This window comes from Haliotis rubra, unplaced genomic scaffold (assembly GCF_003918875.1).
Source record: "Haliotis rubra isolate DU_JTF1 unplaced genomic scaffold, ASM391887v1 Scf344, whole genome shotgun sequence".
NCBI lineage: Eukaryota > Metazoa > Mollusca > Gastropoda > Lepetellida > Haliotidae > Haliotis > Haliotis rubra.
In genome coordinates this window covers 17,966-32,075 of record NW_025767018.1, presented here as the reverse complement: position 1 = coordinate 32,075, position 14,110 = coordinate 17,966, and the positions used below count along the sequence as shown (strand labels likewise).

Below are 14,110 nucleotides of genomic sequence, written 5' to 3'. Positions count from 1 at the left end.
GCCAATAACACACTGACTGTCGGCACCAAGACTCTGAATCTCATCACTGGAAGGTAGGCATGAGTGTTCCTGCGTGCATGGTGTGCGTGCATGCGTGTGAGTGTGCGTGTGAGAGTGTGCGTGCGTGCGTGCGTGCGTGTTGATCATGTTACCCGCGTGCACTACCTCATGCCACGCTTGCTCACCGTATTCACCCATTTTTCATATTATTTTTATTGTTTCTTTTTTGTATTTCTGATTGTTTTGTTATCATCGGTAAAATCTTTTTCGCACAGTAAATATCTCGGAATTTCTGTACAGAGACACCAAATGAGGTTCATTTTCCATTTTAATGACTGATGTTTCCATCGCAGTTGCATGGACAACGACGCCTTCCCCGTCACTGTAGAAGAGGCCAGCCGCGGGTCAGGCGGAAGTGATAAAAGGGAGATAACCCTAAAACTTCGAGCCTTCCATTTTGACGGGAACACAGACGTTGGGTTCAAGTTCGTCGTCAAAGTTTGTTTGACTGCTAATGCTGCCGATTGCGATCCGGTGGGTTCATGATAAATTTCAATCATTTATTTTTTGTGTGTCTAACAGACATGTTCATTGTACATGTGTAATGCTTATGGCATTGATATCGTCATGGATTGTCACACCAGTGATGATTCACAACCACACTGTCTCAATTGTGTACATCATATAGGACAAAGGGGCGGTGGGGTAGCCTAGTGGTTTAAACATCCGCTCGTCACTCCGAAGACCCGGGTTCGAATCCCCACGTGGGTACAATGTGTGAAACCCATTTCAGTGTCACCCGCCGTGATATTGCTGAAATATTGCTAAAAACGGTGTAAAACTAAATTCACTCACTCATACAGAAAAAGGGTAACTCGGACCCTGTCACTCGACCCTGGAACTTCCACTTCCTGTTACTTTTTAATGAATATAAGTGTTGGTCCCTTTGAACGAGCTGAATTGAGATTACCTTGCGTCAGAGTGAGTGAGTGGGTTTTACGCCGCTTTTAGCAATATTCCAGGAAAAGGCGGCAGAAGACACCCAAACTCGGCTTCACATTGTACCCATGTGGGGAATCGACCCCGGGTCTTCGGCGTGACGAGCGAACGCTTTAACCACTAAGCTACCCCATCGCCCCATCGCCCCACCGCCCCTGAAACAGACATATATTATTACAATCTGAGATATAAAACTTTAATAATGAATTTATTACGTTTTAAGTGTTTCATGTTATTATGTTTCAACTGTTAAAGGTCTACGTTCTAAATGAAGCAGCACATTATGACGAGAATACAACCATATTGTTGCTCATGCTCATGATGTTGATCACTGGATTGTTTGGTCCAGACTCGATTAATTACAGACGGCAGTCATATAGCTCGAATATTACTGACTGCGGCGTTTAACACCAAACAAGCAAACCAACAAACATAAACCACACTTACACCTTAAACGAAAATCAAAGTATTAGGTACAATACCGACAAGCATGTGTTATGTACATAACTATACAACGTGCACTGTAATGGTTACTGCTTAAAGTCATATCAGCAACATTCCAGCAGGGTGTGTGTGTGTGTGTGTGTGTGTGTGTGTGTGTGTGTGTGTGTGGAAGGCCCGGGTGACACCAGAACCTTTGTGAAGAATCGTACGAAGGTGCTAGCATGACGAGCGACGATCATTACTTTACCACTTTGATAATAGGTCATCTTCTATAGCGCTGTCTCTGAACACCAAGTGATTGCTCGCGGCGCTTAATCACAATTTGGGCCCTTATTCTCGAAACGTTCGTAGCCCTAAGAATTCTTAACTTAACTCTTAGCTAATGTGTTAAGAATGGGCTTAAGAAGTTCGTAGGGCTACGAACGTTTCGAAAATAGCTAGCCTGATTATTATTACCCCGGATAACACAAGCTGCCTGTTAGGCGCTAGGTTATAGTCACGTGATTTTATCCAACCGGGTACCCATTTTCTGCTGGGTGAACAGTGGCAATTTTGAACAAACTCACTTGCCTGAGGTAAGGTAAGACCACGTGTATCACATGTGCTTCCCTACCTCCCGTTATACGATATAGAATGTTTCTTGGTTAGGGATTCCATCACACATGCACTCAACAAGAAACAATCCGTTTTGCAAACAGGCAAATGTTATCACACACTTGTTACAGTGTGCAATTGTTAGAAAATATTGCTGTACACTGTATTTACAGGTTAACTGCCCTCCCGGAAGTGCTAATGGCTTTGGTCGGAGAAGAAGAGCATCCTCTGATGAGACGATAGTTGAGAGGATAATCAGCATCCGGGACCCACGTTCCATTACCAAACTAGGTCAGTATCTGTTCTATAGGTCTGGGTCTGGGTCTAGGTTTAAGTCTAGGTGAAGGTCTGGGTCTAGGTCTAGATGAAGGTCTAGGTTTAGATCAAGGTGAAGGTCTGGATCTAAGGCTAGGTGAAGGTCTGGGTCTAGGTTTAAGTCTAGGTGAAGGTCTGGGTCTAAGGCTAGGTGAAAGTCTGGGTCTAGGTTTAAGTCTAGGTGAAGGTCTGGGTCTAGGTGAAGGTCTGGATCTAAGGCTAGGTGAAGGTCTGGGTCTAGGTGAAGTTTTAGGTCTAGATCAAGGTGAAGGTCTAGGTGTAGGTCTAGGTGAAGGTCTGGATCTCCATTTTAAAATCTCATTAACACAAACATTTAGTAAAATTTATTTATTCATTCATTCATTCATTCATTCATTCATTCATTCATTCATTCATTTATTTATTTAACCAAAAAGACTTAAATTGTTCTCCATTTTAACATATCATTAACACAAACGTTTAGTAAAAAAATAATATTTAAAATATATATTTATTTATATTTAATTTCTTTAATTTATTTGTTATTGTTTTTGTTTGGTTGTTGTTGTTTTGGGGGTTTTTTTGGGGGTATGTATTTTGTAAAAATTATAGAATTATTTTGTCTGCCTACCCGCATTCTTGTTAGCTGGGGATGGAGATGAGAAACACAAATACTATCGAAGGGAACATGGTAACACAAGTCAATGAGCCTATGCCCGTTATACCATACCCAGCTTGCTGAAGACCAATTTTGTTATAATACAGTAATATTAACTTATTTTTCTTTCAGATGACAAAGGCGTGGTGTATTCAGAATGTTCGATATCGGGGAAGATATCTGCAGCAATGATTGCCATGGCAGTCGCTCTCTCTCTCCTCATTCTCCTCTGTATTGTGTTGATTGCACGTGCTGTGTCGTCACGTTTCCATAGAAACGGGCATATTGATGACAATGACACAATGTCATCAGCAGTGAAACGGTTTTGATCAACCAATTCTTCAGACTTAATGAAGATGATTTCATCAAAACAAATCCTAAATAACCCCAAGTGTTTGATGGGCAAGGATACTACATATCATCGGCCTATGAAGAACTAATCAAACTATAGACTCTATAAGCATCCAATCAGCTTGTTATTACAACTTAATCCACCTTGTTTATTGGCTTCGTTCCCAGTCTCATTTGTTGTTCTTAGTCTCCCACTGGCCTCTCATAATTATGTACCAGTTGTTATTCAATTACATGTTGTTGTTAATGTTAATCTGCTGTTGTCAAAACATACTGTGTATATATACTCCTCTACATCTGGTTTTCTACATCGAAACGTCGCTCTATGCAATAAATAAGAAGTTGTCATCCATAAAGTTGTATATTTCATTTCTAAATAACCCCGTTATTAATATTATTACATTAATCTTTGCTCACAACCCGATAACTCAGATTTTAGTAGACTGTATTCAACTGTAAAAATGATGATTGAATTAAAAAGGTTTTGTGTCATATTGTAATTAGTGTTTTGGTGATCCTTATAGTATTGTCTGTCGGTGAAAATAATAAAACCGTGTGTATTTTGCAATCATGTTTACAAGTTAAAGATGGCGGTGGGGTAGCCTGGTGGTTAAATCGTTCGCTCGCCACTCCGAAGACCCGGGTTCGATTCCCCACATTGGTACAATACATATGGAGCCCATTTCTGGTGTCACCCGCCGTGATAATTGTTCGTATATTGCTAACAGTGACTTAAAGCGAAACTCCCTGCCTGACTGACTGACTCACTCACTCACTTACTCAATCACTACAAGTTACGGGTTTACTTCGATTTCAGTAAAACAAACTCAGTAATCATATTTTATCTTCAATGGAAGTATTTATCTGATTAGGGATAACGAAAAATATTTGATAATATAATTCAAATTTATGTCAAGTACACAAGTGTAACCGTTGACTACGTAACTTGCACTTCAGATGCGACACACATAAATTCACTCCAACTCCTACATGTCCATTTTATATGAGTTTCTCGAATTTCTTTTGGACAAGGTCGCCCAGGAACCCGATAGCCTCAGTTACCTCCCCTTACCAAGAAACCTCTGATTATGAGTTCCAATCCCCCCAAACGCCCAGTTTCTTGGTTTGTCCACACCAGCACTGGCGGATCCAGAGGGGGGATTCAGGGGCTTCAAACCACCACCCCAACCCCCTCTCTCAAAATTCCTGGATCCGCCCATGCCCACCAGACACGTGCTATTGATTTCTGCAAGTAGGTAACACCTACGGCATGCGTTACTTCGGGTTTCCCTCCCACATCAAGCAGTCACGCTGTGATAAAACTGAAATCATGTAACGGCTCATAGTATGGTATGAAGCCGGACCTCATAGTATTCAATACAGTTGTTCTAACCCGTGAAGGTCCGGGCTAGAATGTACCTTCAGTAACCCATGCTTGTCGTAAGAGGCGACTAACCGGATCGGGTGGTCAGGCTCGCTGACTTGATTGACACATGTCATCGGTTCCCAATTGCGCAGATCGATGTTCATGCTGTTGATCCCTGGATTGTCTGGTCCAGACTCGATTATTTATACAGACCGCCGCCATATAGCTGGAATATTGCTGAGTGCGGCGTAAAACTCACTCACCCAGTTCTGTTTGCGATGGTAATGATTTGGAAATTTTACGTGCGCTTTCCTACATAATGCGTGTTGGCACACGGACCAGGCCATATAGTGTTTGATCGAAAAAGGGTGCTTTAACCGAAAGATATAGCAAATATGAAGGGGGGATTAGGGTTACCTAATTAATTTTTATGAATGTGATGCGAGTACCCATCTCTAATAGAATCAAGTCTCTAATGGACGGAGGTATGGTCATCGTGATGCTCTTGGAATCAGCTTCACCCCCAAATCATCTCACTCTCCTCTCACTAAATTTCTTAATTTACTCAATTGCCTCCAACGTTGCCTTTTTAAAGGGCTTTTCTTGTGTGTGTGGTTTTGTTTTTATTATTACTAGAGGGTTCATTACGATTACATGCGTTTGATGCAATATTTCTTTTAATGAACTGGAAAAATTATCACTCCTGTTTGACCCATGAGAGGTATCAATAATCACCTCTAATTGTAACTTCTTCGACGGCCTCCACAGGGCAGAAGCTAATATCAGTAGAACCACTTACCGTTAGGTCTATCATTTGTGAGTTGTTTAACGCCGCACTCACCTCAATTCTATGGAAGCGTATTACTTTCACAGCCTAATAGAAAATCTACGTTTAAGATACTTACATCTGCATTACAAATACTTACATCTACATAGATGATAATGGTACCTCAATATATATTATAATAATCATGCATACATGTAGAAAGTATGTTATGCATCTACAAACATGAAAGTATCTTTCACACGTATAAAGTTTAAGCATCATCTACGTGTATGAAAGTCGCTTCTACGTATACGGAAGTATCTTTTACGTATATTTAAGCATCTGCGGGTATAAAAGTATCTTCTACGTATATGAAAGTATCGTCACGTAGATTTATCATCTACGCATATGAAAAAGTATCTTCTACGGAGATGAAAGTATCTTCTACGTATATGAAAGTATCTTCCACGTAGATTGAAGTATCATCTGCGTACATGAAAGCATATTGTGCGTAGATGTCTTATCACCTAGGTAGATGAAAGTATTTCCTACGTGTACGTAGATAAAAATCTCTTACGTAGATTTAAGTATCATCTACGCTTATGAAAGTATCTTCTACGTAGATTTAAGGTATCATCTCTTCGAACATGAAAGTATATTGTACGCCGATGTCTCATTATCTAGGTAGATGAAAGTATCTTCTAATTGTACTCAGATTAAATCTCATCTACGGACATGAAGATTTAAGTACCATCTACGTACATGAAAGTTCATTGTACGTAGATATCTTATCATCTAGGTAGATAAAAGTATTTTCTACATATATGTAAATGAAAGTATCCTGTACGCAGATTTAAGTGTCGTAAGTACGAAAGTATCTTCTTCGTGTATATGTAGATGATATTTGTTTAGACCGTGGCACTCATACGCTTCCATCATAATCACGCTATATGTTGGTGGTACACAAATTATCGAGCCAAGACCAGATGACCCTGTGACGTCAAGGGGATTACTTCTTTAAGCGGTATATGTAAGCTGATATGATGACGTGGAACAATTTGTTTAGTTCTATAATACTGACACTCACTTGGTCGATCCGGTCAAAGGTCAGTAGCATGATGTTACCAAACATCTGATATGAAGTATAACACAGTGTAATATACTAGAACACATAAAAAATGACACACACGCCCTAAAATGAAACAGGAAATTCATATAAGCTTGAAATTCCGAAATGTCTAATATATTCTGTAAATACCCTGATGTGAAAAACCTCCCTGATTTGATGTTGGGTGCAACCATGATGTTTGTTTGTTTGTTTAACGCCGCAATCGGCTGTATGGGAGTCGACTATAAATAATCGAGTCTGGACCAGACAATCCAGTGATCAGCATCATGGGCATCGATCTACAAAATGGGGATACGATGGCATATATCAACCAAGTCAGCGAGCCTATCTACCTGATTCCGTTAGTCGCCTCTTACTACAGGACTGACTGACTGAGTTTGGTTTTACGCCGCTTTTAGCAATATTCCAGCAACATCACGGCGGGGGACACCAGAAATGGGCTTCACACACTGTACCCATGTACATTCGAACCCGGGTCTTCGGCGTGACGAGCCAACGCTTAAACCATTAGGCTACCCCACCGGCCCTCTTACAAGAATGGGTTACTAAATACTGATACTAACCCGGAACTTCAATAATGTGAATCAAACAAAATTGCATTACAATACTAGATAAAACTATCAATACACCTGCTGTTATAGATATTTATTTGATGAGGTTTGCTACAATATATTTCTATAACAGTTACCTCTGTCGATAAATGGATATTCTGATCAAAGCTCTTACTGTCGCACGTTTGTTGGTTCATTGTGCAGATGTCGGAACTGATAAAAGGGAACGCATGTAACGATGTCCATAAATTCAGCGTACAAAGTTACCAACTGGTGTCAAGAAACCTACTTTCTCTTGAACAGAAGACTGAGAAGAAATGTGAATTTTACATGTCATTAATATGGGTACTGAACAAACTGGAACAGTAAAATATACATATACTCATGCCAATAATGGTTGTCACCCCTTCAAATTATTTGTATTTTCAAATTCTATTAATTACCTATTGTGTTTCAAACAATCGTCAAAATATGTAACAAAGTGTTGATGACATAATTTTACACAATTGCATATAATTATTTTCGCTTGGTTCACATACTTTCTTCTTTCGTTGATTATATTAAAGTCAATATAAAACTAATATATAAAACAACGATTTAGTGGCATATTTGTGGCCTTAGCCGTACATCTGTCTTTGCAAGGATTTTGATGGAACTCTTTAATTCAAACGCAAAGGGGAATAACAATTACTTCAGATTTTAAAGTCAAGTGAATAGGCGACAGTTCTGACGCATTAACTTGGCATATTAACATACCTCGATCCCTACTATTTCAGATGAGACATCACAAAACGTGTTACACCAGATGATGTATTGTTAACCTTCCACGCCTCCTGTACAAGTCTCCAAAACTCAGGAATATCATCACACTCAACAGTCGTTGCTAATACAGAACAATGACGTTTTCGAAAACACTCCATCCCTTTCTTTTGGTTGCATTAAAAAATCACTTTTCACGAACAACCACTGGTGGGCTCCACGTTGTTCAGTCGTGAAACGACGTCAATCCATATAAAGGGAGTGAGTGAGTGAGTTTAGTTTTACGCCGCACTCAGCAATATTCCAGCTATATGGCGGCGGTCTGGACCAGACAATCCAGTGATCAACAGCATGAGCATCAATCTACGCAATTGGGATACGATGATGTGTCAACCCAGTCAGCGAGCCTGACCTCCCTATCCCGTAAGTCGCCTCTTACGACAAGCATGGGTTACTGAAGATCAATTCTAAGTCGGATCCGCAGGGGTCACCTATTGTGTAGATCGATGCTCATGATGTAAATCACAGGATGTTACTTAAAGACCACCGTCATGCATCTACAACAATAGCTGCGACACACAAATAAATACCAAGTTCTAATTATAGTCGGCGATATACGTCATTGTCGCTATCGTGACAGTATCTGATAAGGCCACCCAGAGGAGGACGCCGCTGACGTTGTTGGCGTTGAATCTGCTGACGGCTGCGTTGTGGTTTCAGCCCACATGTCTCCGCTTGCTCAGCAACAAAGCGTAATATTTTGTCTGTGACTGGCCTGCAATGAAGTCCCTTCGTCCACAACATGACGTCAACTTGTACTATTTTGGCACATACAGGGGCTGCTAGTATGGCATGACTAAGAAGATGAGTCGGCCACAACTTGGGGGGAAGGTGATGCACAGAAAAACTTTCACAGTAATCCTCAATAACATCAGCTGCTGTATCAGCAGGTGTCTTTCTGATGTTGGGGAGCAGTCTGTCTCCCATCCTCGTCAAAGCCAGGTATCTACAACACTGAACATTAGAAAGGTACCACATACATTCTGGGTAGAATACGTTATTCAGGATCCTGTGAAGATAACGTAATAAAGCCACGTAGCAAGTCTTTGATGGTTTTCGTTCCGTGCTGTGTCCTGAGACACCCTTCTGTTGCAAACAGCAATCCAAGTAGTCTTGTAATAAGATCGCCCTATCTTTGGGAAGTTTCAGACTCTCAAGTTTCTTTTCAACCTTCCGTGCAAGGTCCTCCATTAGTGAGCTTTGTCTCTCCCATAGTGGTACATCCAGAGCAACAGGTTCCAGTAATGCATTCAGAGTATGACTGACATTGTAATTGAAGCAATCGTACAAATAATGACTCAGGTCAACATTCTCAGGAATTTCGACAAACCGCGTAAAGGTGTCCCTGAAAGCCTTTTGGGTGTCAATGATTGATGCATTCAGTGATAACTTGCATCTTCCCCAAGTACCATTATAGCTGTATACGATCTTACTAACACTACCGCACCAACCTATCCAAGAATCCTTACCCACAAGGATGACTAAAGATGGACGGTGCCAGCTGCAATCTTCTGTCGGATATCTAGCCACAATCTCAAAGTGATATTTACAATCAAAATCATTAAGATAACCCGGTTCAAGGACATTGTCCTTGAACATTATAAAATCTAAAATGTAGGGATTTCCTACATGAAATGATGCAGTTCTCACGTTACACAATGTCATTTCAATGAACCTTGGAAAGAGCACTGCTAACTTGATGAATAGAGCCCTAGCGTCGTCATCGTATATGTCAACTATCTGAAAGACTGATTTGTGGTCAACAACATAGGGCTTGTTATACGAGATCGACAAATTCGAAAACAGCCACATTCGTATTGCATATTTGAGGAGTCCTATAGAAAGAAGCTTGTTGCAGCTCTTGACAATCACATTCGGGTGACACAGAGTACTGTTCTGTAAATACCACATCTGAAGAACCTTGTGGAACACCTCCTTTGTCTGCAGAACCATGTCTGATGTGACCCATGGTGCTTGAAGTGTGTTCTTGCAATACAAGTCCAAAAAGCTAGCTGAGTTGATGACTTGAGTGAAGCGGACTGCAGCTCGAGAGCAGGACAGAATAGTTTCAGGTGTCAGATAGAGGAAGATGGATTCCAGCAGCTCCGTGGGTAGTTCCTGGAGATTAACTGGTGGATGACGTCTAGTTCCTGCACAGACTGGGGGGTCCTCAGGGTCTTGTGATGGATGTGCCATGGAAGAACTCTGACCAATTCATAAAAACTTTAAAAGGTATACAAACAAATAGGTATAATATCAGCTTCCTTGATGAACAGGAGAGTTATGACTCGGATATCAGAGAAAGATGGATCCAAACCATGAACCCAAAGTTATATATACAAATAGGTAATATATCAGCCTGCTTCACGAACAGGACAGTTGTGACTCGGATATCAGTGAAAGATGGGCTCAATCAGTTCCGTCGGCTATACCGAGAGATTTATTTGTGGAGAAGATTCAGCTCCAGCCCAGCTGATGCTGCCTTAACGACAGGCAGTTGCAAAGACCATCGAAGAATCCTGACGAAATGAATCTATATTTACACAGAGATCCGTCTTCTGTTTGTTGGATGGAACATCACCGTCTATCGAGACTCCCAGCTCCGGTTGAATCCTAAGCAGCAGTAAGTCCTCACAGTTCCATAGGACGCATTCCTATAACTGAAATGTGAGTTTTATTGTTATAGTGATGTTTTGTGCATGATAAAAATGAAATATAGTGAAAGCATTCGATACAAAGAAAGAATGCATGCATTTCGAGATACACCAAATGAGATATTTATATATGCTTCCACATATTATTTAAGTACATAATTTGGAAATCTATTATTCTAAATTAAACTGCCTATGCCATGATGGCTCAAAGCCACATAACAAAAATAACAGCATTCAGAAATAGTATGTTGTGAATGCTTGGACCGTTTAATTCACGATGTTGTTATGTTTTTTTAGCAAAACGTAAGTGATGAAAACATTCTGCTGTGATCATCAGGCAATTGAAGAATTAAGGGGGCCTCTTGATAAAATATTTACTGATTTGTGTAAAACAATACATATCACAATCTCTTCTGGCAGACCAGTCTTATTGATCAACTGAATCCTACACCCTGCATGAATGTAGAAGTGAGTGAGTGAGTTTAGTTTTACGCCGCTTTTAGCAATATTCCAGCAATATAACACCAAAAATGGGCTGCACCCATTGTACCCATGTGGGGAATCGAACCCGGGTCTTCGGCATGACGAGCGAACGCTTTTACCACTAGGCTACCAAACCGCCCCCATAACTGTTATCAATCATCTTTACGGGTGACGTTTGTAGAGAATATATGTCACGAAATCTCTTGGCAGTTCAACCTATTGTAGCAACAGAAACCTAGAGAGCGAGTGAGTGAGAATTGCTTAAGGCCGCATCACCAATTTATTCAGCTATTCGTGGCGAGAAACACCTAGAGATATTGCATGGCCGTAAAAACGGCACTAACTCAAAAAGTGAGTGAGTGGGTGAGTTTAGTTTTACGCCGCACTCAGCAATATTCCAGCTATATGGCGGCGGTCCGTAAATAATCGAGTCTGGACCAGACAATCCAGTGATCGACAGCATGAGCATCAATCTGCGCAATTGGGATACGATGACATGTGTCAACCAAGTCAGCGAGCTTGACTACCCGATCCCATCCCGTTATTCGCATCTTACGACAAGCATGGGTTACAGAAGATCAATATTCTAGCCCGGGCCTTCACGGGTATCAAAAAGACACCGTTTCCAGTGAACTCGATGAAGAAATTTCTGGTTTAACGCAGTTCGTCAGGGCACATGGGAGAAATATTACCGCCTCGACGTGACTTAAGTTTAGTAGTTTCTATGCATCCACACACAAAAATCCGGAAAGACGTGTTTCCTGATTTAAAGAGTTTGAACTAACGAGGTGTCACCGTGGTACGACGTCTTTGTTTCCCTACCGCCTCCGTGGTGTAGTGGTTAGAGCGTCCGCCCGGAGAGCGGAAGGTCGGGGGTTCGATCCCAGGCGGCGTCATACCAAAAGACGTTAAAATATGGTACTTGTTGGGCCTGGCGCTCGGCATTAATGGGTACAACAAGGACTGGTCGGCTCGGAGTCAGTATAATGTGTCTGAGTGGGGTATTCATGCTTCACTGCGGCATGGTATCTCAGTGGGCTAGCACTATATAACCAGCTTCAGTCAGGGCTAGTACAAGCAGCCACACATACACATACACACGCATGCATGTCGTCATATGAGCGAAATATTCTTAAGAATGACGTTAAACCCCATTTCACTAAACCGTTGTTTCCCAAATAGCGCAGCTTCATTGATAACGCATATACCTTGCATCGCAAAACAACAACATAACCCTAACAGGGCCTCAAATCCGGAAGTAAGCGAACTCACAGTTTTATCTTTTGTCAGGAACACTGTAACTTGTCGAAAAACAGTGTCATCTAGACTGTGTACGATAGTGTCACCCCAGGGTACACTCGTCGATGGCAGCATGCCACACCACTGTACACGTTGTATACATGATCACAGGATCACACATTTCACAATCCTCCCACTTCCGGGTGTATACATAAGGGAGGTAACTCGTTACTGCATATGAAATAGTGGTTTGCTCTTGAAACATTTAGTTTCGAGTTCAAATTTCGGAATTGAGATACTAACCAGCATCTACATGTATATTCACAAACAGCTTCGTTTTTCGACACGAAATATAGATTTGAACGCAACATAAACACAAATAACTCTAAATAGAAGATTTTACAAGTAAATGTTGACATACCAACGGTGAAATAGGCAAATACAGACGAAGGTAAGGTGTTCACTGATTCAATAGTTCATATACAACATGTATGTACCGCTTTCTGTGGCTGTAAGTGTAATATGTATTCATAATAAACATATTCTACTTATGTATACATTCGTTTAAATTTTAAATTTCCAGATGAAAATATTTGATACATAGTGATAGGACTGAACAGTAGGACGATTTATGTTTCTCCGCTGTTGTTTCCAGATTTTTGAACTTCGTTATTTCTAACTTCTTTGTAGTGGCATTTTAGAAGTTGGGAAGTAAAATATAGAACAAACTTTGTGGATAACAACTTCTTTTATTCGTGAGTGCGACGTTTCGATACAGAATCTTGTACCGCTGTCATGCAGGAATAGAACAGGAAGAGGGGCGATGTATATAGATACTGAATGTAACAATGTAACAAAGAAAACAACATGATTAACATGTCAACGGTACAAGAATCTGTATTGAAACGTCGCACTCACGAATAAAAGAAGTTGTTATCCATAAAGTTTTTTTCTATATTCTATATTTGTTATTTCCTCAAATATTTTCATGGACACCCTCATCGTCTGTAGATATAATCAAAAAAGCAGAGTGCTTGTAAGCCGATCGTCATGGTTCACACTACACACATATGCATTTCCCTATAGCGGCAGAGTGTTTTAAACGTTGCCATGGAGTCCATAGGCTGGTTTAGTGCCCTCCATGCGCAGCGTAATCGTGTTCATATGCACGTGTTGGGTATCAACCTGTTTCGTCTCATTTTTAAAACAGGTAAACAGTAGCAATAAGACGACCCAGGCATTGTCAGGGTTGAGTGACTTTGCTCGTTAGACGAAGTAGGCATGTGGACCAATCCATTGTGATGTGATATCCATCCATTGTAACCTGAGAGAATGATTACTACTGAACACAAGGGCGCGTCATGTTTTTCTACATTTATTTCAATATTTTTTTCTATTTTATTACTTTCCTAATTTTGTATTTTTATATTATTTCATGAGCACCATCATCGTAGGTAAATATAATTAAAAAAGCAGAGTGCTTGGAAGCCGATCGTCATGTTTCACAATTCACACATCTCCCATAGCCGAAAAAATGTTTTAAGCGTTGCAGTGGGCACCTCACATAGACTGGCTCCTTGCCCGCCATGCGCGGCGTGATCGTAATGATGTGCATATGCTTATATAATAAGCGGATAAATATCAAACCATATTGACCTGAGTGAGTTACATGGAGGTCTCCCTCGAACATCGGACTCCCGACACCCGACACCCGACATCCGACAAGCGACATCCGACCTGAGACTCACTAAAGCTATATAATA

General features: G+C 40.8%; 1 protein-coding gene across 1 annotated transcript; it reads right to left on the bottom strand.

The window, feature by feature from the left end:
• Positions 1-8,325: 8,325 nt before the first annotated feature.
• On the bottom strand, positions 8,326-10,625 carry LOC124284753. The gene is made up of 2 exons (XM_046720856.1): positions 10,515-10,625; positions 8,326-10,176 (listed from the first exon to the last, which is right to left on the bottom strand). Exon 2 carries the CDS (start codon positions 10,165-10,167, stop codon positions 8,512-8,514), a length of 1,656 nt encoding a protein of 551 aa, XP_046576812.1. The 5' UTR covers positions 10,168-10,176; positions 10,515-10,625; the 3' UTR covers positions 8,326-8,511.
• Positions 10,626-14,110: the final 3,485 nt, after the last annotated feature.